The 27,412-nt window shown below is 32.4% G+C and overlaps 2 protein-coding genes, 1 long non-coding RNA gene and 1 other non-coding gene across 7 annotated transcripts; 2 read left to right on the top strand and 2 right to left on the bottom strand.

Moving 5' to 3' along the window:
* The first annotated feature begins 9,027 nt into the window (after positions 1-9,027).
* On the top strand, positions 9,028-12,485 carry LOC115695792 (GDSL esterase/lipase At5g55050). Its single transcript, XM_030622877.2, has 5 exons — positions 9,028-9,428; positions 11,005-11,141; positions 11,368-11,601; positions 11,701-11,950; positions 12,054-12,485. The coding sequence occupies exons 1-5, from the start codon at positions 9,143-9,145 to the stop codon at positions 12,272-12,274; spliced, it is 1,128 nt and encodes a 375-aa protein (XP_030478737.1). The 5' UTR covers positions 9,028-9,142; the 3' UTR covers positions 12,275-12,485.
* TRNAF-GAA (transfer RNA phenylalanine (anticodon GAA)) lies at positions 11,248-11,320 on the bottom strand. The gene has a single exon. It is a non-coding gene; the product is annotated as a tRNA-Phe (tRNA).
* Positions 12,454-22,120, bottom strand: LOC115695791 (DNA mismatch repair protein MSH5). 4 transcript variants are annotated; one of them, XM_061117300.1, is made up of 35 exons: positions 21,849-22,117; positions 21,185-21,216; positions 20,742-20,836; positions 20,540-20,620; positions 20,401-20,473; positions 20,065-20,128; positions 19,521-19,675; positions 19,313-19,414; positions 19,211-19,238; positions 19,099-19,130; positions 18,957-19,014; positions 18,581-18,667; positions 18,138-18,194; positions 17,923-18,024; positions 17,767-17,811; positions 17,464-17,541; positions 17,167-17,217; positions 17,012-17,093; positions 16,409-16,482; positions 16,233-16,332; positions 15,911-16,007; positions 15,699-15,788; positions 15,527-15,591; positions 15,398-15,456; positions 15,228-15,304; positions 15,011-15,097; positions 14,714-14,775; positions 14,548-14,609; positions 14,161-14,214; positions 13,989-14,074; positions 13,583-13,614; positions 13,458-13,481; positions 12,974-13,089; positions 12,778-12,875; positions 12,454-12,696 (listed from the first exon to the last, which is right to left on the bottom strand). In XM_061117300.1, exons 1-34 carry the CDS (start codon positions 21,882-21,884, stop codon positions 12,795-12,797), a joined length of 2,424 nt encoding a protein of 807 aa, XP_060973283.1. In that variant the 5' UTR covers positions 21,885-22,117; the 3' UTR covers positions 12,454-12,696; positions 12,778-12,794. The 4 variants fall into 4 exon arrangements, 2 of the variants coding, with proteins under 2 accessions (XP_060973283.1, XP_030478733.1); XM_030622873.2 differs by having other exon boundaries at positions 12,454-12,875; positions 21,849-22,115; XR_009688425.1 differs by lacking the exon at positions 12,454-12,696 and having other exon boundaries at positions 12,757-12,875; positions 12,974-13,141; positions 21,849-22,120.
* A 3,765-nt stretch (positions 22,121-25,885) lies between these two features.
* Positions 25,886-26,372, top strand: LOC133039490 (uncharacterized). The gene is made up of 2 exons (XR_009688636.1): positions 25,886-26,069; positions 26,161-26,372. It is a non-coding gene; the product is annotated as an uncharacterized LOC133039490 (long non-coding RNA).
* The last annotated feature ends 1,040 nt before the right edge of the window (positions 26,373-27,412 follow it).

Raw genomic sequence — 27,412 nt, 5'->3', positions numbered from 1 at the left:
TCTTAAAAGATTTTATAAATATCTTATAAAATCTGACCTTAAATTTAAAAAAAAAATAAGATATAATCAAATTTAAAAATAAGATAGATTTTTAAGCAAGAAGATAGATACTAATTCTATTCAAATTCAAATTACACTATACAAAACTATACAAAAAAAATTGAATTAGAAATAGTAATAGTATAAATACAAAACTATACGAAAAATTGGAAGTTAATTCTATGAAAAAGCATGAAAAATCGAAGAAAAACAAAAAAATTCGAAACTGTACGGACAGATTTGCGATCGCAGGAAAAATCAAAGACAAATTTCCCGATTTTTCCAAATCTTCAAAAAATCATAACTAATTCAAATAAAATCCAAATTAAGTTCTGTAAAAGGCTAACTTGCTTAATTTTTTCCATACTCTCCAATAAAAATAATTCCAGAGATGAAATCGTAATTATTTTTCACGAAAATTTAACAAACATCAATCAATCATCAAATATCACTCAATACAACATGATACCATCCAAAGAACATACAAACAATCGTTTTAAAGTCCAAATTTCTTGCAAGTAAATCAATTACCATGGCTCTGAGGCCAGTTGTTGGAAATTATTTTACTAGGATCTTAGATCTACTCACAAGTATGTTTATTAACATCCTAAATATGAACTTTCTAAAACGATGAAATAAACACATATAAAGTTTAGGAAACCTTACATTGGGTGCAGCGGAATATAATGACTCCTTCCGTTCAGATATCTAGCCCTTGATTCCTTTCTGTAGCAGAGCATTATCAATATCTGAACCTGAATCTCTTTCTCTGAATCTTTGATGCTGAATCTCCTTTGCTGATGATCTTTCTTCACGATCTTCCTCACTATGATTGAGGTATTGCTTGATGTGTGTGGGCACTACTCTAATCACTAAGGATTTCGAAATATTGAAGAAGAAGAGACAGAGTGGTCAGCTAAAGATAGGGAGAGAGAAGGCTCAGTTTTTTTTTTTGAATCAGAAGAAGTGTCAGAAGAAAAGTGTAATTTTCCTGAAGCCTTCACTATCTATTTATAGCATTCCACTAGGGTTAGGTTTGAATTATTTGGCATTAAAATAATAAAAATATCAGTTTAAATTTCCTACAAAAGTGGCAGGCCCTATACTAGTGGATTTGGGCCTCACTTTTTGCAATTTTGCAGTTTTACCTTTTCTGCATCTGATTTTCTCAAAAACGCCAATTTTCTAATTCAACCATTGAAATGCCAATTCTAACTATTTAATAACTACAAATAATTATTAAATAATATTGTCATTTATCATATTTATTAATTGAACCATAAAAAGTATCATAATTAACAAATATGCCCCTATAAACTCTTTCTTTACAATTTCGCCCTTACTTAGTGAAAATTTCACAAATAGACATAGTCTAATTTGAGAATTATAATTGATTAATCAAAACCAATTATATGAGTCTTACAAGCAATATTATCTCAACTAGTGCGGGGACCATGGGTCTATATAACCGAGCTTCCAATAAGTAGATCAAGAATTTAGCACTAAAATTCACTAACTTATTAATTCTTCGTTGAATCCACGCATAGAACTTAGAATTGCACTCTCAGTATATAGAATGCTCTATATGTTCCACCATATAGACACATCATTAGTTATCCATTGTTATAATCCTAATGTGATCAATGATCCTCTATATGAATGATCTACACTGTAAAGGGATTAAATTACCGTTACACCCTACAATGTATTTTATCCTTAAAACACTTGACCTCGTATAAATGATATTTCAGCTTATGTGAAATGAGTACTCCACCATTTATGTTCGTTTGGTCAAGCTCGAAGGAGATCATCCTTTGCTTACTATTCGCCAGATAGAAGCTATAGATTCCATGTTTATGATAGCGCTCCCACTCAATTGCACTACCGTGTTCCCAAAATGTACGTATCACCCTGACCTAAAAGTAGGCTTAACTAACAAATCAAAGAACACGAATAGCCTTTCAAGATTGAGCCTAATCATAACAGGATTAAGAACATTGATCTAGGATCAACTAGGCGATATTGACTTGAATAGATATTACGGTAAGTTTAATTAAATCTAAGTCAAAGTTCAATATCGGTCCCTTCCGATGCATACTCTATGCATCCAACCTAAGCTTTACTTTAACCAATGCTCTGGAAAGAACATAGCACTTCTCCAAATGCAAGTAAACTCTGTTGTAGATTATCATATCAGTAAAACTCTATGTCTGATAAATCTAGGAAACTTTATTCACATAGTCATGTTTACTTTCCAATGTGTTGACGGCACAATAAACAGGATCAAGTATGTGAAAAGGGTTTCAGATGAATTTATACATTATGTACATATAATCATGAAATAAATCATGTGAACCATGCAACATTAAATGTTATTTCTGATCTATATTAATAAGTAAATCTGACTATATTGAAATGAGTTTTATTTAGGGCATAAAACCCAACACATTGTTGGTTTTACATCGCGTTTGTTTTAGTGAGTAATTCTCCCTAATGGAGGAACGTTCATTAGCAATTTCGCACCGTTTCATCTCGAAAGATAAGTAGTTTGTAAGTGTTTTATATGGTATGGATCACCCTAATGGTGGCGAAAATATTTGACTTGCAAATTGCAAAACAATGGTGGAAGCTCATAAGATAGAATTGCCTTGACTCTCGCCTAAACGGGACAACGCTGAATTCCAATCTTGATCGAATAAAAGGTTGCTAGAATGTTTAACATTTTAGATGAGCTGACAACTCTATTCAATGGATGGTAGCTTTGACTCTCGCCTAAACGGGACACTGATATCAGTTTGTTGAAAACCTTGGAAATTATTTAGGATTGTATGTTTTAGTATTTTCACTTGTCATTCCTACTTGCTATATGTTTAATAATTTCTGAATTGTGTATGAATTTATATTGAACCATGTTATTTTCTATTATTAAGTTGTAGTTTAATTTCGAATCTTCATTGTTGATCTAACTTGGTTTGTTTATCTAATGAGATAAATCCCTAGTGAATTTTCACCATTAGACATACATAATAGTGTTAGATCTCGAAAGATAAATATTGTATATGCGACATCTAGTTGTTCATCAATTGATGACACCTTAGACTAGTATTTTTACGATATGAAACAAGAAGATTGTATAAATAAGATTACTTTGACTTTCGCTAATCGAAGCATCGTTGGATTCTTATTTAATAAACGAAATTATCCTAATTCCTCTTAGCTTATTCATTTCGAATTAGCTCAATAACATATCATTGGATGAATGGTCTATATATCATTTAATGTCATTATATTTTCTCTTTAGAAATTAAATGACGCATATGATTATAATCCCGAAATTCTATTCCCAATTGATATAAATCCTCAATCTTAGAAATCTCCTACTTTATGGGCAAATTTGACTTAGAGTTAAATTAGTAGTGGTGGTCCAAGAAAGAATTACTCATTATATTTGGTTGAATTTAAGTCTTTGACTTTAATTTTAGAATCCAAACAGAAATTTTCTTATATTTCTATTTCCATGAAGCAATACAGTTACACTTTCCAAGTGTTTAATAACCATTTTCTATCAATGGATTCAAACTATATGGAATATGAGTTTGGTATTCTGTGACCAGGATCCACTTGCACTATTCTAAGAACTCTTTGATGTAACTATACCTGAGTCATCAAAAGACTCAACCACATTTTTCATTAATCTATGGCATTTGTATCTTGTTCATAGTGGATTTGACAAGATCAATCTCTGCAAAGATTTAATATGCCTATATCCACTGAAAGTAGTTCATCTCATTCGCAGATGGATGTACATTCAGGGGTGGATATGAGTTTTTCGTTGTATTCTTAAAACATAACTCTAGATTATACCTTATGCAAAGAAATTTGAAATGTTTGAAAATTTTCATTAATTTCTAGCAATGGTTAAAACCATTAAGGTAAGTGGTTAAAGATCTTGCGAACTGATAGGGGTGGAGAAATAGTTAGTAGATATGCAGTTCAAAGATCATTAAATTGATTTTTGAATTATATCCAAACTTACCTCCCCAGAAATTTCGAGTTGCATGTTGATGATTAGTTACTAGTCGTTGCCTAATTCCTTCCACGGTAATACAATTTCAGAATGATGTAATGGTTGTATACTTAATGTAAATCATTACTAGATTCATGGATGACCTAATCAAAATCTTAAGAAAAGCTAGAATTGTTAACCATGGTTTGTTAGCTATTCTAAGTGATTAGGGGTGGACCATCCCATAGTCAATAGATAAGAAAGTATTTGTTCAAACAAATACTACTTTTCTAAGATAATGACTAAGTCTGAAAATAAAGTAGCATATAAAGGAGATATTTATTTCTTGATTCCAAAAGTGTTCTATCATCTTATTTGACATATGATGATCCCACTGCCTCTGTTGTTTTGTCACAACCAAAGAGGTTAATACCATTTAGTTTTCTTAGACATAATTCATGGTACCTTGTCGTAGTGGGAGAGTTTCTAGAAAATCACCTTCTTATGACTTGGGAGACACTAGTGATTAAAATCCATTGTAAGTTTAAACAAGTAATGGATTGTCAAGATAAGAAACTAAGAAGAAAAGCCAATAGAACTATGGTTAATCCATTCACATGGAGTAACCTAAAGTTTTCTATTACAAGGACATAAAAGGAAATTTTCGTGAATAAGTCTATTCAATGGACTTAACAAAACTTCTTGTTCCTAGTATTATAGGTTTGAGTTTATCTAAACCTATGGCTTGTGGTATACCTGGTAATTACTTACTCTAATGCAAGCAACTTACTTTAGTAAGATGCTGAAGTATTTTCTTTCTAATGGCAATCTATAGAAGCTTCACAACTTCTTAGGCATAGATTTTATTTATCTAAGGAAAAGTCTCAACTATTCCAGAAAAGATAAAGCCATGAAAGAATTTCTTATATCAATAGTGAGAGGTCTCAGATATGCTTTAGTATGCCTTAGACCAGACACCTGCTGTTGAGTGGGAGTAATGAGTAGGTATCAGATTAATCCAGGAGAAGAACATTGGAAGACAATCAAGTAAATCTTAAGATTAAGAAGAGGAAGTATATGTTAGTCTATAAGGGTGTGTTTAAAACTCTTAGACTACACCATATCAGATTTTGAAATTTGCCTTTGTGCTAGAAAATCTTTCTGATAAGATGGTGATTACTCTGGGGGTGGAATAGTGATTTTGGAGAAGTGTAAAAACCTATCTGAAGTCTCTAGGTCTACCAGAAAGGGACTGAATGTTAAAGTTGCAGGAAAGGTACTTATTCAGTCTAAGGAAAGTTCTATACATTATTGGCACCATTCCAAATTGCCTTAACTACTAGTGTTAATTTCCTGATTAACCAAAAAGTAGTTGCCAAAGGTACAGAATCCAGTATCCCAAGAGAGTAGACATATAGAGAGGAATTTCACATTATCAATGATTTTGTGATTAAGGAAGAGTAATGGTGGAGAAAAGGTTGTGTTAAATTCAACCTTTCAGATCCTATTACGAGAAGTTTACTACTACTACACTTGATTTGTTTATCAAGGTGTTGAGATTATTTGAAATGCACATTTTGTTTTATATTAGTGCAAGTGGGAGTTTGTTGGGTTTTATGTCCTAAATAAAACTCATTTCAATATAATCAGATTTACTTATTAATATAGATCAGAAATAACATTTAATGTTGCATGGTTCACATGATTTATTTCATGATTATATGTACATAATGTATGAATTCGTCTGAAACCCTTTTCACATACTTGATCATGTTTATTGTGCTGTCATCACATTGGAAAGTAAACATGACTATGTGAATAAAGTTTCCTAGATTTATCAGACACAGGGTTTTACTGATATGATAATCTACAACAAGAGTTTACTTGCATTTGGAGAAATGCTATGTTCTTTCCAGAACATTGGTTAAAGTAAAGCTCAGGTTGGATGCATGGAGTATGCATCGGAAGGGACCGATATTGAACTTTGACTTAGATTTATTAAACTTACCGTAAAATCTATTCAAGTCAATATCGCCAAGTTGGTCCTAGATCAAATGTTCTTAATCCTGTTATGATTATGCTCAATCTTGAAAGGCTATTCGTGTTCTTTGATTTGTTAGTTAAGCCTACTTTTAGGTCAGGGTGATACGTACATTTTGGGAACACGGTAGTGCAATTGAGTGAGAGCGCTAGCATAAACATGGAATCTATAGCTTATATCTGGCGAATAGTAAGCAAAGGATGATCTCCTTCGAGCTTGACAAAACGAACATAAATGGTGGAGTACTCATTTCACATAAGCTGAAATATCATTTATACGGGGTCAAGTGTTTTAAGGATAAAATACATAGTAGGGTGTTACGGTAATCTAATCCTTTTACAGTGTAGATCATTCATATAGAGGATCATTGATCAAATTAGGATTATAACAATGGATAACTAATGATGCGTCTATATGGTGGAACATATAGAGCATTCTATATACTGAAAGTGCAATTCTAAGTTCTATGCGTGGATTCAACGAAGAATTAATAAGTTAGTGAATTTTAGTGTTAAATTCTTGATCTACTTATTGGAAGCTCGGTTATATAGACTCATGGTCCCCGCACTAGTTGAGATAATATTGTTTATAAGACTCGTGTAATTGGTTTTGATTAATCAATTATAATTCACAAATTAGAATATGTCTATTTGTGAAATTTTAACTAAGTAAGAGCGAAATTGTAAAGAAAGAGTTAATAGGGGCATATTTGTTAATTATGATACTTTGTATGGTTCAATTAATAAATATGATAAATGACAATATTATTTAATAATTATTTATAGTTATTAAATAGTTAAAATTGGCATTTAAATGGTTGAATTAAAAAATTGGCATTTTTGAAAAAATCAGATGTAGAAAAGATAAAACTGCAAAATTGCAAAAAGTGAGGCCCAAATCCACATGTATAGGGCCGGCCACTTTTGTAGGGAATTTAAACTGATATTTTCATTATTTTAATGCCAAATAATTCAAACCTAACCCTAGTGGAATGCTATAAATAGATAGTGAAGGCTTCAGGAAATTTACACTTAAATTTTCTATTTTTCCTTCAGAGAAAAACCTGAGCCTTCTCTCTCCCTATCTGGCCGACCACTCCCTCTCTTTTTTTTTTTCCTCTTGAATTTCGAAATTCTTAGTGTATGAGTAGTGCCCACACACAGCAAGTGATACCTCAACCATAGTGAGGAAGATCATGAAGAAAGACTTTCAGCAAGAAGGAGTTTCAGCACTAAATAATCAGAGAAAGAGATCCAGGTTCAGATATTGATAATGCTCTGCTACAGAAAGGAATCAATGGCTAGATATCTGAACGGAAGGAGTCATATTATTCCGCTACACCCAATGTAAGGTTTACTAAACTTTATATGTGTTTATTTCATCGTTTTAGAAAGTTCATGTTTAGGGTGTTAATCAACATACTTGTGAGTAGATCTAAGATCCTGGTAAAATAATTTCCAACATTATCACCCTGTTTGACATTACCAACGGAGGTTTTTAGTTGTAAGATGCGGGGACCATTGCTTTGGTTAAAACAGTCGTGAAGGTTAGTCCACATCTCACGAGCGGTGGTTTTGAACATGATACTAGCAGCGATCTCACGAGATACAGACTGAAGAATCCATGACATGACCATATTGTTGCAAATGTCCCACGCAGAGGGAGAAGGATCATTTGGAGGAGGACGGGGTATGGTGCCTTCAATGAAGAGGGTTTTGTTTTAGGCAGCAATATTTATAGAGGTTGTACGCTTCCATGACTGGAAATTTTCTTGACCAGTCAAGAGAAATGAAGCAATGAGATTGTTTGGGTGATATCCAGTTCCTAGATGAAGCGGAGTACGCTCATCATGGGAAGGTCGATAAAGAACGGCACGAGAAAAGCCGTGATTAGCAGTAAACAAAGAGTTATCATTAAAAGGCACATGGCCTTGATGTCCAAGGTTAGGAATGTTACCACCAAGAAAAGAAGGGTTCGATTGGCCGAAGGTGGCGGGGATCGATTGGCCGATGGTGCGGGCCGAGATAGTGGCGGTGCTAGAAAAAGGAGTTGTCTGTTGCACCGTCGGGGTCGTGGTGGTGGTGGAGAATGGCAGAAGCAGATTATAAGGTAGGGAAGCCGAGAAGGATGGCGCCGACGCCATGCTGGAACTGATGGGAGCTGTGGAGGGTGGTCTGATCATTCCACTAATGGGGAGATCGGCAACGTGACCGGAGCCGAAAACACCAGAAGTGGGAGGATCGGACAGAGGAAGAGGAGCTCCGATCGTGTCCGACGAGAGAGGAGCAGTCGGCGGTAGGGAGGGCGGAGCTTCGACGTCGGCGATGATGGTTTCGGCGGAGGAGAGTTCGTGACTGGAGATGGGTGGTAGGTTCGGAGACAGAAGCGGCGGCCATGGTGTTCCTAGTCCTTGGAGCCATGGAAGAAGATGAAGAAGAAAGATGGATGGGGTTTTATGCAACTGATACCATGATAAAATGAAGAAACTCTTTATTGTTTCTCTGCTAGGGCACGACAGAAATGCCAATATGTGGAAAATGTAATTAGGTTTCTACATTGAGAATATATATAGGCAAATGAAGACAGCCCAGAAAGGCAAGTGGGCCGAAATACATGGGCCAGAAATAAGTGGGCCTTCTAAACCTAATAAACTCTATATCTAAATTATAATTTAATTAAATAAAACAAACAATTATTTTTAAAACACAAAATTAAAATTTATATTTACTCTATATTCGCGCGCCTAGATTTATAGTGTATCAAATAAAACACAATAATATATTCATGTTGTAATGGGAATATTAGTGGACCCACGCCACACGGTATTAAAATGGAAAATTTTATTTTCACCAATAAGCTATCCATTACAATTTTTGATGTCTTTCTAAAAAAGAAAATTAATAATGTTAATCAACTCATTATATAAACAAACCAAACCACCCCAAACCTTTCACTGCCCCCTACAAATACACATTTATTAGTTTAGATATATTAACCGTGAGTGTTGTGGGTGGAGTTGAGAGATAGAACTCCTCCTCCAAATAAAAATATAGTTCATGGTCATGGCTAGTAAAAATAATAGCAACATTTTCTCAATGGGTTCTTTATTATTCTTCTTCTACATCATCTTTAATCTCTTCCAATATTCCTTTTCAGAAGCTCAGAATAATAAGGCTACTCCAGCCATGTATGTGTTTGGTGACTCCTTAGTGGATGTTGGTAACAATAATCACTTACTCTTGTCTCTTGCTAAGGCTAACTTTCCTCATAACGGCGTTGATTTTCCTGGCAAAACAGCTACAGGAAGATTCTGTAATGGCCGGAATACAGCAGATTTTCTAGGTATATATCTATAAATGTTCTATACTATGTTATTTTATAATATACTCATTTTTATAATATATATTTAGAGAGAAAGAGATTTTATAATATAATGCATAGTAGAACCTCTATTTAAGAATAGAGTAACTTCTAAATTGTAATTAGTTATACATTTTCTAAGTCTCGTATTAACAAAGTATACCTCTATATAAGAATAATTATATCTTAATAAAATATATACATGTATTTTGTAAATTTATTTATGTAAAATTAATAATTTTATTTTTTTTTTGAGTTAAAGTGTAATTTTATTTTAAATTATAATACATGTATGAAATTATATTTACTCTAAAATATTTCTATTATGATATAGTATTAATGATTATTTATTGTTATTATTGATACATTGATATTTTTTGGTTTTTTAATTTTTTTCTCTAGTGTAACTCTATTTAGTTATAACCTATCAATTAGAATATAATTTACTTGATCACAAATGTATTCTACTGTATATTACTTCTATATGACTGAAATAATGATCATTAACTTGTCTCTTTATATCATGAGTTTATTGTGTATATATGACGTTAGTAATTCATTATCCATTATTATTATTTTGAAAAAACTGCATTAATTATACAAATACGTTGAAACTCAGCAGACTACTAACGTTTTTTCAAAACATTAATTATAGAAAACTACTCGTTAAATGAATAAAAGTCGTTATACTTATGACTAAATTATTTATTATTGATTAGTGTATATCATTAAGAAATTAATGAATTATTCATTTTCTTTTTTTAAATTAATTATTCGTTTGCATCTTCAATGAAATTCGATCTCTAATAATATAATAATGATGATGAAATTCGATCTCATCTTAGTAAAGTGCATTTTTCCCTTTCTTTGTAAGGATATGACCACACACCTTTGATGTTGCATTTTTATTTTTATTTATTTGCTTATAACACGATCTTGTAGTTTTTCACTATTTGAATTCTGATATCTCAATAAATATGTTAATATGTTTCAATGCCTCTACATCGATCTTTATATTTACATTGATTAATACACATATATATATATATATATACACTAGCAAAAAACTAACCGTGGAAGACTAGATTTGAAGTGACACTTTAAGAGAAAATGAGGTGTGGGCTTTGTGTCAATTGGGGATCACATGATCCCCAAAAGGATGAAAAGGCATGGTACCTATTTTCGTTGTCTTTTAGATCAAGTTGTATTTGTATGTGCACATGAGCGGTGAGCCTCTCATTCAGTGAAAAAGGCACTCTTTTTGTATTTGCTTTTTCTTTCTTTAATTCCATGATTAGAGCACCTTTAATTAAAGTTAAAATGTTATATTAAGTTTATTCTATATGGGATAAATTAGAGGTTTGTCACCCAAGAGTTGAGAGTTGAGACCACGTGTATGGAATACAATAATGCATGCCATCATTTCCATTTTGTGTGAACTTAATTATATTATATATTTGTTAAAAAAAATATATTATATATATTTATAAGAAATGGAAAGATATTATTCACTAAAAAAAAGAAATAGAAAGATATTAATTCAATTATTGTTGAACAGCTGAGAAAGTGGGATTGCCAAGTTCGCCACCATATCTATCTCTCCTCAAATCCAAAGAGAACACTGTTTTGTTGATGAACGGAACTAGCTTTGCCTCAGGGGGAGCAGGAATTTTTAATGGTACAGACGAAGTTTATGTAAGTCAACAATCACAATCCTCTCTCTCTCTCTCTCTCTCTTTTTATATGTCATTATATATATATATATATATATAATTGAGAAAAAATATATAAAAGTTAAAAATGCGGTGAGCGTGGATCGAACACGCGACCTTCAGATCTTCAGTCTGACGCTCTCCCAACTGAGCTATCCCCGCAGATGAAATATCTTTAAAAATAATTTGTATTGAACGTTTTATTTCAGAGACAGTCATTACCTCTTACGAAGCAAGTGGAGTACTATTCGATAGTACACGACAAGCTAGTGCAGCAGCTAGGATCCACAAGCGCAGAGCAACATCTCTCAAAATCTCTATTCACAATTGTCATTGGAAGCAACGACCTCTTTGGATACTTTGGCTCCTCCAAGCTTCGTAATCGAACCACCCCACAAGAGTATGTAGAAGAAATGATTGTTACACTTAAAGAACAACTCAAGGTATAATATGTCCACCTACTAGTGTCATCATAATACTCAAAAGAATTGTTCTTCTCTTTTATATATAATATAATCTTGTTGTTTTCTCTCTTTTATCAGAAATTACACAGTTATGGTGCTCGGAAATTTGTAGTGACTGGGGTAGGGCCAATTGGATGCTGCCCAGCACAAAGGAGAAAAAGCTCGTCAGGAGACTGCTTCCAAGAAATGAATGATTGGGCTATCAAATATAATGATGGTCTAAAGTCAACGTTGGGGGAACTGAAATCAGTGTTGAACAACATCAGCTACTCCTACTTTGAGACTTATGATGTTTTAAACAACCTTGTCCAGCAACCAGCATCATATGGTACTTTATTACATCTTTTTTTTTTTTCCTTCTCAAACTTTGGTCTTGTGCAACTTTAATGTGATGTGTAACTGAGACATAAAAAAATTTCATCTTATTTCAGGATTTACAGAAGTGAAATCTGCTTGCTGTGGTCTTGGGAAATTTAGGTCCGAATCACCTTGCCTGCCAATAGCAAAATATTGCTCCAACAGACGAGGCCATGTGTTTTGGGATCTATACCATCCAACAGAAGCGACACATAGCATCTTATCTGATTATATCTTTGATGGTCCACCAAAATATATATTTCCATTGAGCGTCAAGCAGTTAGTTGCTCTTTAGACTCGTAACACCAGAGACCAATACAAGAAAGCACCATAATATAATGTTACCTCAGTTGACTTTTATAGTGAAAGACCCCTAAGTTTAAGTGCGTACAACTTTTTTGTAGCTAGTTGAAAAAAGATAAACAGTAGTTGTAGCCAAATTTAACGTCAAAATGAAATTATGGATCAACATGATTTTTCCCAAAATAAAAGGATTTTCATTGCAAGTGTTGAAGCATTAAGATTCAAGAACTTTCGTACAAGATTCTAGTGTGAGGCATCAAAAACTTAATTATTCAAGCTTTGTATAATGTCACCCACAATAACAGAAAAAGACAAAAGTAAAACCTGCCCGTGTGTTCATCTCCGCTTGGGATGTTCAAAATTACGTACGGCTCTTTTGCAAACCGAATCACAGATTCCTTGCCAAAAAGATGTCTTGAACGAGAAGAAAAAGTGTCTAAAGAATATAAAGTCTGTTTTATAGAAAGAAATACATGCATTAAGAGCTGAGCTCACCTTCAACGCCTTTAGGACTAAGATGAAAAAATATTCTGGAAAAAAAGGCTTAGATCTCCATTGAAAACATCAAAGGACAACATCTTGTCCACTGCTTTCTGAAATTTATATAGAAAGGAAAGATAAAAATATGCAAGAACCTTACTGTAATATTAATCCAAGTATCGTATTTAAAGTCTTGTTTTTGAACTACTACCATGTATATTTGATCTTGGGCTGATATACTCTCATTACACAATCGCTCAACATGCTTATTTTCTCCAATAGATTCCAACAAAGATGCTGCCCTCTTAATAACTTCCTCTGGGACGCCTACACAAGAAATGAGCTCAGTCTCCACTAAAATTTGAAGCCAGTAGAGTACCTAGTTGAAAGTAGAATTGTCTACACATTAAACAGGCCTGCAAAATGTGTTACTGAATATTGTGTTAAAACTAATCGATTTAATCAAGTTTCTGGTACTTACTCTTGATTGTGTTCAATACAAAATGTAAGGTATGGTGAAAATACATAGCAAATCACGGATCAGATTTACCAAATCATGCTTCTAGTTAGTTCCACATTGACAACTTTCCAATGGATCTCAAAAGAATTGGGACTCGATAGAAAAGGAAAAGCAACCAGAAGAATCAATGGAATCAATAATTTATAGTTTATGCTCCAATGGTGATTCAGTTTACCAGCAAGTTGAGCACAGTGCAGGCCTGCAAAACGTAAAACATCCTCATGACTTCCAATGAAGGTTTCCAGTGAGCAGTACTAAAGGTATCTCTACTCTAACATAAATACAAAAGTTTTGACTTACCATAGCTAAGAAGCGCATAACCAGGAACTAGCCTGCACCCAAAAAAACAATAACAGAAACAATGAGAGGCAAAACTTCAAATCTAAATTTACATTTACATCAAAAGAAGTGGATTAAACCGGCAATGTTGGCCGTATGGTTGACTAGCAAGGCCAATCTCGACTGGTTTGACACAGAAACATAACAATTCACTAGCAATGAAAACGAAGCCATAAATGGCAAAATGTCCGTGCAGTCAACAGAAGTCACAAACTACATATCAGCAAATTATTCCATGCTACACACATACACTAACCTCAGACCAGTAGGCCAAGCCACTAGCATAGATGGATGAAATGAGGTATTTAAATACCAAAATATTAAGTTTCATCCACGATAATGCAAATGTAAGAGAGAGGATACATACCGATATAGAAATACAATATCATCAGTATCTGTTGAGTTATTGTCAGATCTAAGCACACTCATGGTGTAAAATTTGATTTTCTCAGACTGCAATAAGAAAAAGAAGAAAATTTCATTTTTGATTATGTACAAATACCATGTGCCTAATGTGGTAATCTGACAAGGATGCATACTTTTGATAAGCAATTCTCATCAAATAACTCAGTCAAATGAGTGCACACCAGAACCTGCAAATTAATCAGTGATTCAACATTGGAAATATTTTTTAGTGATAACTTTTCTTCATCTGTATCCACAAAGTGATCCTTGTATACTGTCAGTTTCTGTGTTTACTTTTCTTTTTCTTTTATTTATTTGAAGCTGCCATGATTGGACAAAGATCAACTCCTTTTGAGGAAGGGATAAGTATTATACTTGTCAATTACTAAGGGATAATTAAAAGATGAAACAAAAGGGATTAACATGCATTCAATGGTATGATGCATGCATGTTGTTTGTGATGAGAAATTTCAAACAAAACTATATGCAATCTGCATGAAATGGCAACAACCAAAAGAAACCTTTGGGGGTTCGTCGAATGAGACAAAGTGACTTATAGTTCCGCCAAGCAAACCAATGCCATCTGAAACAATATCAAGAGGCATAAGAGATACATATAAACCTTAATCCTGCCACTAAAAAATATGTAGCTGGTAAATGGAAGTTAACCTTTTTGGAGATACTAACCTTCTGTAAGAGTACCTTTTCCAAATTCATCCAATAAACACAATGATCGCGAGTTTGCCTGCCTGTTAAACTTACCGAATTATGTAGTAGAATTCTTGAAGAAAATACGATTTATTTCATTATTCCTAAAACAACTAAATTCTTAACACTTTACTTATACATGCAGTCCTTGAGAATTTCTATACCTAGGGTTTGATTTGAGAAGTGGCAAACTATCTTATAGCTACAAAATAAACCTTTGATAAAACACATCTTTGAAATAGTAGTGAGAAGATAAACAGTCTCTTATGAGTATACCTTAGCATTGTTCCTACTTGATGCAAATCAATCATAAACGTTGACTGCTCTGCAGTCATAAGTTTGCTTCCCATGGCACAAAATATTCTGTCATAACATTAGAAAAACTACATTGTCTACTGAATTTCATGTAAAAATAATTATTCCAGGATGTATTGCCAGTTTTATTTCGATAAATAATATGCTATGAAATTCCCATGTCTGTAAAAGGTCAAACCTATCAGTTAACCCCACGGTAGCAGCCTCTGCCGGTACATAGCTTCCAATGTGCGAAAGGAAAACAATTAAAGCTACCTAGAATATAAAGGTGTTACAAAGTGCTACATTAGAATTCCATGCATCCATTTTTTGTTTCTATTCAAATAAAAAATTATATAAATATCTTGCCTGTTTTATGTAGATGCTTTTCCCTGAATAATTAGGACCAGTGATAATATTTATTCTCCCTGAAAGGAAAACATAGAAGTTGTCAAGAAAATTCATTATGCTGGGTATATAATAACATTTACGACTTACCTTCATTTTGAATCTTTGTGTCATTGGGAATAAAAGTATCTACTGTCATTTCCTGCAAAACATGTCTGAAAATGGAATTATGTCTCTTGGTCGTTGTAGATAATTAGGATAACACCTAGCTTTTTGAGGATTCAATAATGACTATGATGAAACTAAACTACACATCTTTTACCTTCCATTTTGTATATCAAGTAAGTTCTCTTCTGTCAAAGTAGGCCTTACATAATTGTTCTGACGAGCAACCAGTGCCAGTGATAACAAGCTAAAATCCACAAGAAGATAAGAGCTCTTTTAAAATTTATACTTGGAACAGAGTTGAATATAGAGAAAGATTAAGGTGGAAGCATACTGGAAATGAGTGAAGATGGTTAAAGTGATTCTCACCAATCAAGTTCAGCAGTAAAATTCACAGCCTTATGCAGATGTGTTGAGAAGATTAGTATATGTGACACCAAATCTCTAATAATTGCCCTTTCCATGTCTTCATCAATGCAGTTGTAAATTAAACAAAACATAATGAAGATAGTAAAACATGGTACATTGAGATAGAATGGCAAACTCTACTATATTCTTATGTCTGAAAACTGAAATAACTCTACTATCCCACAGAAGGAACAGATTTTCATTAGTTTAGGAAACAAATGATTTTTTTTGAATTGTTTAAAAGACTACACATTATGAACGAGAAACATTAGTCAGGCAATACCTAGTATTTTGTGATAAATATCTCCAAGCAGGTTATCCAATTCTTGTGTCTTTGGGGTACGATAAAAGAATCTTTTAGTTTCCCCATCCACATCAGAAAACTACGTTTACAAACTATTGTTAGTTATATCTGCTATAGCCAAAGAATCTAAAGTATGCAAGCATAAATCAACTTACAGCAAACACAAAATCTTGAATTTTCTCTAGAGTAATTTCATCAATTTGTTCTTCCAATATGCACAGCAAGTATCCTACAAATATGCCAAAAAAGAGAAGAAATGAGTACTAGTTAAATATATTAATCAACTCAAAGAAGAAACTGTGAAATATAATATACAAAACTCTGAATGAGCATGTTAAGGTCAACACAATCAGTTGGTTGACTCAACAAACTATACTTTAATCTCAACGCAGTATGGTGAGGGCTTCATGCAACCAACCGAAAAGGTTACTACGTTGAAGATGGGATGTAATTATAAACCCAGGTTGGCCCCAGATATGGTATGCCATGATACCAAATGTGAATAATTTAGAGCTAGCAACTGACCATACTAGCTCAATTCTTTATCTTATAAACCAAACCCAAGACAATTTCCATTTTAGGACTAACTTAAAATGTACTGAATGATAAAGGTTTGGCATAAACATTAACTTCCAACTCTCACTCTAAACCTTGATTCTATTTAGATTTAGATTACTTTACACAGTTGCATGGCACAATAACTGATTCTATTTTGCTTATCACAGGTTACTATACAAATGCTGGAAATGTTGACCAACCTATCTGGTTGATATAAACAATACGAGGAGCAAGGTTGCTTTTACACAGCTGAGGGAATCTTGCAAGTTCCACCGATGTCACCTGCAAAGTACTGTTATAATTAATTCAATCTCCATCCAGTATTTCCTGCTTATATGACTTCTATTAGAATTACCTCTTCCAGAAACTCTGGCAATTCTTCGTATATTTGTCTCAGCTCATCCAACTATATTAAAATAGCCAAGTTTACAGAAATTAGACAAATAACTTGAATAGCATAAATCAGATACATGAACACCCTATTCCATGAAACATATAAGACATTAAACTTAAATGTCTGGATCTTATATTAGTTATATTCTCCATCAATTTCATTTGAATGTTAATTCCGAGTGCAAGGAATTATATAGATATAGCCCAGAACTGCATATGCCTAGAGATAACAAGGGTAAGAAATTCACTGAATGCTAACCTCATCACAGAAACCTTCTTTCACTATTGTCTCGTAACCCTTCTGTTTACTTCTAGTAACATCAAGAACACCGATTACCTACAAGTACATATCAAATTTAAGAATATAAACAATAGGATGGGCACAACTTTTACGGTTTTCACATAGTGACAGTGTATATAAAAAATAACGACGAATGCTTCCACATTATCTTGAGAATGAAGAGGTCGATTAAAAAGAACTTTAGGACATGAAAAACAATGGAGTAAACAAAGCAATTGCTAGCTAATATCTAAAGTTATTTAAGGAGTAAGATAGACTAACTAATTCATAGACATAGGCAAGCTCCGTTGTAATGCTTGAACTAGCCTGGAAATAAATTTATTATATTTAGAACAAGAACACAAACACATTAGAGTGTGTGGTATATTTTATCGAAGAAAGAATGTAAGATCATAAAAAAGATAAAATAATAAGTACCTTGCCAATAATATCCAAACTCAAGTAATTTGCATGCTCTTGAAGACTCTCAGAAATGCCTACTTCAAATATCTTGTTCACATGCAACAGCGAGCAAACACTCTACAGAGTACTACATAAAATAGTGTCAAACGATAAAAGAGTTTACTAAACACTGGGAACGATAAGATATTGCCACATGCAGTGCTTAAAAATTTGAACTGTTCCTATCCTACCTTCAAAAAAGCAGTCCAATCAGCAATTGCACATATGGAGCTTGGAGAGTTGAATTTCTTCAATCATTAAAAAAAAAAAGAGAAATACCGACTTAATGAGACAAAAAGATTAAGGCAATACAAGTAAAAGGATAATGATGAGGGAAATAAATTATTGATAATGCAAATGTTGTAATTGCATATATTTTCACAATATATCCAAGGAGTCCACTAAACGTGAGCAAAGGAAAAGATACTGTATTAGAAAATAAGGATTTAAATGATCTATTAAAGGCTACCAAAGAATGAAACATATGTTAACTGGCCAATATACTTCATTATATATGAATGCTAATGACTCAAACACTGACCTAATACCAATGGATATGTTATGAATGCTTGATTTATAAGAAAACAATTAAAGAAAATCCACAAGGAACACTATTCATAAGAAATAATGGTACCTTGAGTATGTGAGGAATGTCCTTTACGGACTTTAGAGTTTCGCGTAAGGAAAGCATCAGCTCTTCAGAAGACAAAAAGAATGATATCTTAACATGTTAAGACTACAGTTTATAAAAGTTACAAAGAAACAGTTAGATATTGATTCTTCAATATTAAGATATCATTATTTTATTAAGAGAGAGAGAGAGAGAGAGAGACAACGGTCATGTCTATGACTGACCGCCTCCAAAGTTTGTTATGAACCCTTGCTTGTGGCGGAGGAAAACCTTTGTAACATGAAACTTTAACCAAGTCAAGTGTCATGATGCTTTTGTAACCTAGTTCTGAATTTGAGCAAAAAGTAGTTTCTAATTTGGTCAAACAATGGAAGGATACACCATTGAGACGGCTGTTCAAATTGTCGAAGTCTAGTATTGGCCTCAAAAACCAGTTTCTATATGAAAGAAAGAAAATGTTTAGAAAAATGACCATTAGAGTGGAATTACTTTATTACATATTACGCTTCTTTTACCATTACCTCAAGAGGCGTCTCCCTGCTGGTGTTACACACTAAAAATGAAAAACAAGAAACTTGGTTCAATATACAAGGTAACCAAATAAATTTAACAGCAGTTTGTAACAATACAAACCTTATTCATCATGCCAAACACAGAGAACCTGCATTTTAAGTAACTATCAGCACATAGATTTTTCGCAATAAAACCTTTTAAGACTGATTAGTCATTATTTACCCCTCTTTAGCTCTTCCAATGCCCATATGGCTTGGATGCTTGTCTGTTTGGAATATCTGCAATGCCTCGTGAGCAGCAGCATCAAGTTTGAGAAAGTTGTTTCTATTTATCATGTAAAGGCGTAACTTAAATTCCAAATTCTATTTGCTTAATTAAATCTTGAAAAGAATACAGAGTAAAGTAAGCATTAAAGACCATAAAGGGATACAATGAAATTTGGACAACAGAATCTATAGTAATAGATGCATTCCCACATTCCTTTTGCTCTAGAGTATCTACAATCCTTTCATTTTCTAATATGGCAAGAAGACCCCCACTTGCACGAACTTGAATATCACTTCCCATATCCATCATAGAACTCAACTGCAATAGATGAAAAAACAGCTAATCCACAAATTGGAACCCGAGTAAAACATATTATTGTGTTACATTCGTAAAAATGAGATGCTTTAAGGCAGCAGACTTTTGGGGCTGCTGCCACCAAGAAGAAAAAATAAAGAAGTTGGCATAAGTATGTGTAAGTAAATAGACAACGCTTCTCTATTCATAGAGAACCACCGCAGATGGGTATGGAGCAGAGCTGACTTATGTTTTCTAGAAGTGTTTCAAATTGTATTTCAGTAGAGTAGCAATTGGAGCAAGTCTGCGTCATCAAGTAGCAGGCAATAATAGGTGATCTAAAAACTCCATAAGCAGTTAGCTGATCACGACTTAAGGAACAGATGACCAAAAACAGAAAAGCAGCAACTTACATAACAAATCCTCTCCTTGATGTTTAGCCCATCATCCATTCCAGTTACACGAAGGTATATTAATCTGAATGTGAGAAAGAGTATGATCACAATTGAATCATATCCATTTATCGTTTTTCATGAAAGGGCATTACGAGATGCAGTAAGAGAATTTTTATTTTTAATTTTTCATTTGAAAGTAGTTAATCCAAATATTTTAAAAAGTATCAACAGCTTAGTGACTGGAATTATTCTAACGTTTTTCAACAATAATGTCCATCTTTTTTTTTCCATCAATTTTTTTTTATTATTTTTTGGCATCTGTAAGCCAACACAATGTGTTAGATCAATACATACCTGTGCCATGCTTGCTCATAACTGAATGTAGAACTTTTCACAAGTTTCACCATGGGAGTCTCATTTATTCCATCTGCAAAACTTCACAGTAAGAATACCAAACACCTTAAATTATTAGGGTGCATAATGCAGCACTTACCACTTCGCTGTAAAGCAGACAAGAGGGATTCTTCACTTTTACTGCTTGAGTAGATGATCAGAGGCTTAGCTTGATATTTTACTGTTACAACAGAAAAAATGTACAAGAAATAAAACCAAACTGACATTATCAAGAAAAGGCTACACCATATAAACTGAAAATAAGTATTAACTTCTCTCAACAAACAACATGAAACTCTTACTCAAATCAATCAGTGGAAAGTCATTATTGCCATCTTCCCAGACTTCCAGAACATTAAGCTGCCGAATACTCGAATCATAATAAGATAATCCAACTCTGAAAAGAACGATTTGCCAAGTTATCCAAAAACTTACAGTGTTTCTGTCCCTTGTTTTACCAAAAAGCAAGGGATCATTTATTAAGGAAGGAAGTTCACAAACCATAAACAAGTACAAAAAACATTTTGCGAAAAAAAAGGTACAAAAAACATAAATGCAACTGAAACTATATACTACAAGGTTCTGATCATCAAGTGGGGTGATTGGATGGTTTGGAGCTGTAAGATAATATTGGCCTTTTTTCCACAAACCAATAACACTCTTAAATTCTGGAAGTAATTCCAAGTACCAACTCGCAAATTGAAATGTTTCAAACAGTAAATGACAATAGTTAAAAGAATCTCACCGATAGCCATGTTGAATGCATGCCATGTACACCTACAATTAAGATCAAGAATTCAAATCATTCTTCTGTCTCTTCCTAATTATTATAGCTAGGCAACTTTTCACTTAAAACACTAAAAAGTATATTACCATACAGCAGCTTAATAAACTAAATATTGTGAATAACATTTAAGTTTCTTTCCAGGAAACTTTCTACAATGTCACAGCTTTGTTAAACAAAATTTATTCGAGATAGAAAGAAGTACAACCAGAAAATCATTAATGAATCAATTCAAAGAACATTGATACGTTTCAGGAAAAAAAAAAAAAGCACAATTTTCTTATTCAGTCTCTACATTGCCGATGATAATCAAAAATCCATAATCAAACAGGATTAGGAGCGTAGTTTTAGCATTTTCTAAGGAAAAAACAAAAGAAGGATACACTCTGTAACATTCTTTACCTGTCTTGTTTCCCATTACTAATGAAATTGAAAATTGTAAGTCTTACCGATTTAGTTCAATACAAAAAAAAATGTATATGTATATATAATTTCTCATGTTTGTCTCAATTATGTATACTTTCCTAAATTTCAACACTGCCGTATTTTCATTTCGTTTTCCCAGAAATCAAACAAGAAGGTGAAAAACTAAGAAGTATTGAGGCAAAAAGAGTCGATGATGAACCTGAGGAACAGCTTCGGTTTCATCGATTTCCTCCATTTACGATGATTCGTACAAATTGTGTGTGGAGCGAGAAAGGAAGAAATGTCAAAAATCAGTAGCGCATGCGTTTTGTTTTTCGAGGTTGAAAGGTACAGAGTACAGAGTCGTTTATGGGCACTGGCAGACCAGTGTCTTCTGGACCTCAGAGGATTACACTCCAAACAACTATTTAGGCGGGAATTAGACAGCTGGCTATTTTATTTTAGGGAAATTACAATTTCTATGATTAATAAAACACCCAATATCAATTTTGACTCCTCTTACTAATTTGTACCAATTAATTAATTTGATTACATGAACTTTTCATTTTACTCTTTTGTTTTTAATATAATTTTCGCTAAAATCGCGAGATCTCATTTTTTAGAGTATTCTGTGTGTTCGTATTTTTCTCGACAGTTTCTCGATACATTCTCGATGGGTTTTCGATGCGAATGTCTCAAGGTCAGGGAAGACCTTTCTCGACCAGTTGTCGATAAGTTCTTGAAAGGCTCTTGACTTGAATGTCCCAAGGTCAGAGAAGACCTTTCTCGAAGGATTTTTGATAGGTTCCCGACAGTTTGTCGAAATGGCAAATGACTTTGCATTTCCAATCATGATTGAGATGTCTTTTGACAAAAAAAAAAAAAAAAGCCATTCTTGGCATGTTATCTTTGCATTCTCGATTTTTTGTCGATAGTTTTTTGATGGTGTGTATAGTTGTGTTTTCAGACTTTCTTGTCCCATGTTATTGATGATTTCTCGATATGTTATCGACTGTTTTTTGATGGTGTGTTTAATTTTTTAAAGTGCAGATGGCAGCACTGTTCAATATAAGGCAAGGCTTGTTGCTAAAGGGTTTCATCAACAAAATGGCTTTGATTTCAATGAAACTTTTAGTCCTGTTGTCAAACTAGAAACTATAAGAGTTGTTCTCACTTTGGCAGTAAGCAAAGGATGGAAAATAAGGCAAATTGACATCAACAATGCCTTCCTAAATGGAGAGCTTGAGGGAGAAGTATACATGACTCAACCACCTGGTTTTGTTGACCTCAATATCCAAATCATGTGTGCAAACTCAAGAAAGCTTTGTATGGGCTCAAGCAGGGGCGGACCCCTGAAAAAAAAAATCGAGAAAAAATGTATATGTATTTTAATTAGTTACAACATATATTTGTATTAAAAGATGATATTTATAGGCATAATAGTAACCTTGGTGTAATGGTTAAGGTAATTGGTAAATAGGTTAGAGGGTAAAGGTTCAAACCCCACTAACTACACTTTATATTTTCTTTTTAAATTTATTTACGCCCCCCCTCACTTTAAATTCTGGGTCCGCCACTGGGCTCAAGCAAGCTCCAAGAGCTTGGTTTGCCAAGCTGTCAACAGTACTCACTCAGTTTGGTTTCTAGTCATCAAAAACAGATACTTCACTTTTCATTCGATCTTGTACAACTCATATCACCTACATCTTGGTCTATGTAGATGACATCCTAATACTTGGCAACAGTGATGTTCAAGTCACAAAAATAATTTCAGATCTGAATGCTGAGTTTGCCTTAAACGATTTGGGGGAACTTAACTACTTTTTGGGCATCCAAGTCACTCACACTGATTTGGGCATTCATCTCTTTCAAAAGAAGTATCTACAAGACCTCTTATGCAGAACAAAAATGCAGGCTGCCAAATCAAGCTCTACCCCGATGACAAATGGCCTCAAACTCTCTCAATTTGGCAGTGATAATGTCCTTGATGCTTCTCTGTACAGGTCTGTATGTAGGTTTTCTACAATATGCCACAATAACTCGACCTGATATTGCCTACTCAGTCAGCAAAGTATCTAAGTTCATGCAATCACCTCTTGAATCTCATTGGATTGCTGTTAAAAGAATCCCTCGATACTTGGCAGGCTCTCTTAACTATGGCATTCACTTAACCAAGTGCTCTCATTTTGACATTCAAGCCTTTTGTGATGCTGATTGGGCCTCCGATCCTGATGATCGAAGGTCTACTAGTGGCTATTGTGTTCTTCTTGGATCCAATATTGTTGCCTGGAAGTCAAAGAAGCAACAAACTATCTCAAGGTCTTCAACTGAGGATGAGTTTCGGAGTCTAGCTGCTGTGGTAACAGAAGTTACTTGGCTTCAATCTCTTTTGTCAGAGTTAGGCATTCTCTCTAAATCTGTCCCTACCATTTGGTGTGACAACCTCAGCACGGTTATGGTGGCTGCCAATCCCATCTTACATGCAAGAACAAAACATATTGAGATAGATCTATACTATGTCTGAGACAAAGTGCTTCAGGGTCAGCTTCAGGTTCAACATGTCCCTGCTCAAGATTAGTTAGCTGACTGTCTCACCAAGGCCATTTCAAGCTCAAGATTTCCTATTCTAAGACACAAACTCAGTGTGGTTTTTGCATCCACACTTAGTTTGAGGGGGGCTGTTAGATGACAGTTAGTTATTTCTGTTAGCTTGAGTTGTCAATTCTTACAGTTGTAACTAACTTCCTCCTCTTCCTTTTCCTTTCTCTTCTTTGCATATAAAGCTAACTTGTTCTCTCAGTGTAATCAATCATAAAGATCAATCAATACAAAACTCTGGTTATTCATTTCTGGTTTTCTCTGGTTTTCCCTGTTCTTGGTTTCAACGTTTTTAAACATTACATTTATAGTTTGACAAAGAAATATTTACATTTATACTTTTTTTTTACTGTTTTTTACTTATTAAAGCTTCAAAATTTTTTTTTTTTATCTTTTTTTATATATTTTTAGTCAATTCTAGCTCTCTTTTTTCTTTTCATTTTTTAAGTCATTGCTGATTTTTTTTTTCTTTCTTTCTCTTCTCTCTCTCTCTCTCTCTCTCTCTCTCTCTCTCTCTCTCTCTCTCTCTCTCTCTCTCTCTCTCTCTCTCTCTCTCTCTCTCTCTCTCTCTCTCTCTCTCTCTCTCTCTCTCTCTCTCTCTCTCTCTCTCTCTCTCTCTCTCTATATATATATATATATATATCTTTATATATTAAAAGTGCCTATCTAACGGCATTTCTTGGTTTAACAGAATATACCTTAAAAATAAAAGAATATTCTGTTAAATTTAACGATGTTAATAGGTTTGATCTCCCGTTAACAAATAAACCCAATAATTAAACCCAAAAAATTAAACAATCTTTTTTTAAATAAAAAAAAAATCAAAAAATTAAACAATCTTTTTTTAAATTAAAAAAAAAAATCATCTTAGCCACATATCTCTCTAACAAACCATATAAAATAATACATTTTTTTTTCTAGAAACATAAAGTTACAAACTAATTTCATTAATAATCATCAATATAAAACTTAAACTCTATATTAAAAAATATCTTTTTTTTTTCTAAATCCATAAAGCTACAGACTAATTTCATTAATATAAATATTCAAGTATGAATACATCAGAACAATTCAAAATCAAAACCAATAAATATTCAAGTATTTCAATAAATTCATAAACAAATAAATCAGAACAATTCAAAATCTCAAATCAAGAAAATTAAAAGTTTAGATTTATAATCTTTACAAATATGAAAAACTTAAATAGATCTATCTACCATTATTGTTGCCGTTGCTCAGTTACTGAATTCTTAAACAAAAACCACTAAAACTTATATAAAACTAATATTTACGTGGCTCGCCACGTAACTCTCATCTAGTATATATATATATATATATTTATGTTTTATTTTTTTTCTTCTAATTTCTCTTTGTGTCTCTCCTTTTTATAATTTTTTTTCTCAAACTAATTTTTTTCTCTTTGTATATATATCTATTCTATATAAAGTGTGCCTATATAGCTAAAATTCTTAGTTTATGAAAAATTTATGGGTGACTTTTTATTTTTATTTAATAAAATAATAAAATATTATTTATATATAATAAAATATTAATAAAACCAATCTCATTAATATTTGAACTGATATTTAAGATTCTGATATTTGTTTTCTTTAATCTTATACTTTTAACTGAATTTAAATGTCTCAAGTATTTTATTGTTCCCCATAAATATAATAGTGTGCATTCTTTTTTATTATTATTATAAATTGTTGTCGTTACATATTGAATTTGTATTTGACTTGACTAATCTCAGTGATAGTGTGGTAGTGGCTTTCTTGCAACAATGTACTTGAGGTCGATAGACGATCAATGTGTGAGTAAAGAGCGAGTACAAATAGTATAGGTATTCTTTCTTTTCTCTTTATCTCTTCATCTCCTATCTCTTTGAATTATATTTGTATTTATAATTTTTATTAATTTATTGCAAATTTCAGTGATGATAACATTGGGTTCGAGATGCTTGAGGTTGTATTTTGTTGAAAATACAATAAAGAATAAGAAAAATTGTTACAAATGTTATAAAGAAGACATTTATTTAGTGAATCAATTATAATTTGTGTGGAAATCTCAAATTTTGAGTTATCTATATACTTTCTTTCCATGTATAGTTATTCTTCATTAATCTAATCCTTATATTTATAATGATTATATTTAGTACTATTCATGAAATCTCCATTCTCCCTAAGCAATACATAGTTTATTTGTTTCTATAATTTTGTGCTAATTTTATTTTATATTTTTTATGTGCTAATTATAAAGTGGTAATATATATATATATCTCATATTTTCTTAAGGTAGAGTTTATATTCAATTTCATATATTGGCTAATTGTTGGTACTATCTGGTTCTATTTTTTTGTAATTTTTTGTCTTATTAAACTAATTATTATACTTTAAGTTACTCATTGAGTAAGATAAAATAATTACCTTAACCTCTGAAATTTATACTTAGTTATGAAGATTTTGACAACAAAGCTCAATACAATTTAAGTAAAATCTTATTTTCAAGTTTAGCAACAAAATTCAAAATGAAGAAAAAAAAAGTTTGAGCATGAATTTAGTGAAGCTATGAAAATTCAAAACATATACTGCTAAGATATTTTTTGAAACAATAATAATCAATTCTTATTTTTCAAATTAAAACAATAATTCAATTAAAAAATTATGATAATAAAAAATTAAATTAAATTTAAATGTAAACTATACTTAAGATATTTTTCAAAAAATATATAACTTTTATTTTTTCTCAAATTATCTTAAGAATTATTTTAGAATATGTATATATTTTCACATTATATATGTATGACTAAGTTTTTAAATTAATTAATATAGCATATTATCATTAATAAATTAACTAGGTTAAATAATAGGTATGGTTATATATGTAGAATATTATTAAAACAATTATTCTATAGATTTTAAAATATATATCAATAATAATTATTATAATCTATAAAATTGATTGTTATATCTATTTTCTACCTAAGTGTGCCTATATAACAGAATTCTTAGTTTATGAGAAATTCATGAATGACTTTTTATTTATATTAAAAATAAAATGATTTATTAATAAAAATAATATAGTTTATGAGAAATTCATGGGTTACTTTATATAATGAAATAAATAAAATAAATCTCATTAAATCTAAAAAAATACAATTGGGTTTTTGCTTTATATATTATATAT

Source organism: Cannabis sativa, chromosome 6 (genome assembly GCF_029168945.1).
Source record: "Cannabis sativa cultivar Pink pepper isolate KNU-18-1 chromosome 6, ASM2916894v1, whole genome shotgun sequence".
NCBI classification, from domain to species: Eukaryota; Viridiplantae; Streptophyta; class Magnoliopsida; order Rosales; family Cannabaceae; genus Cannabis; species Cannabis sativa.
Note: the sequence above shows the minus strand (reverse complement) of the source record. Positions and strands in the feature narration are given on the sequence as shown.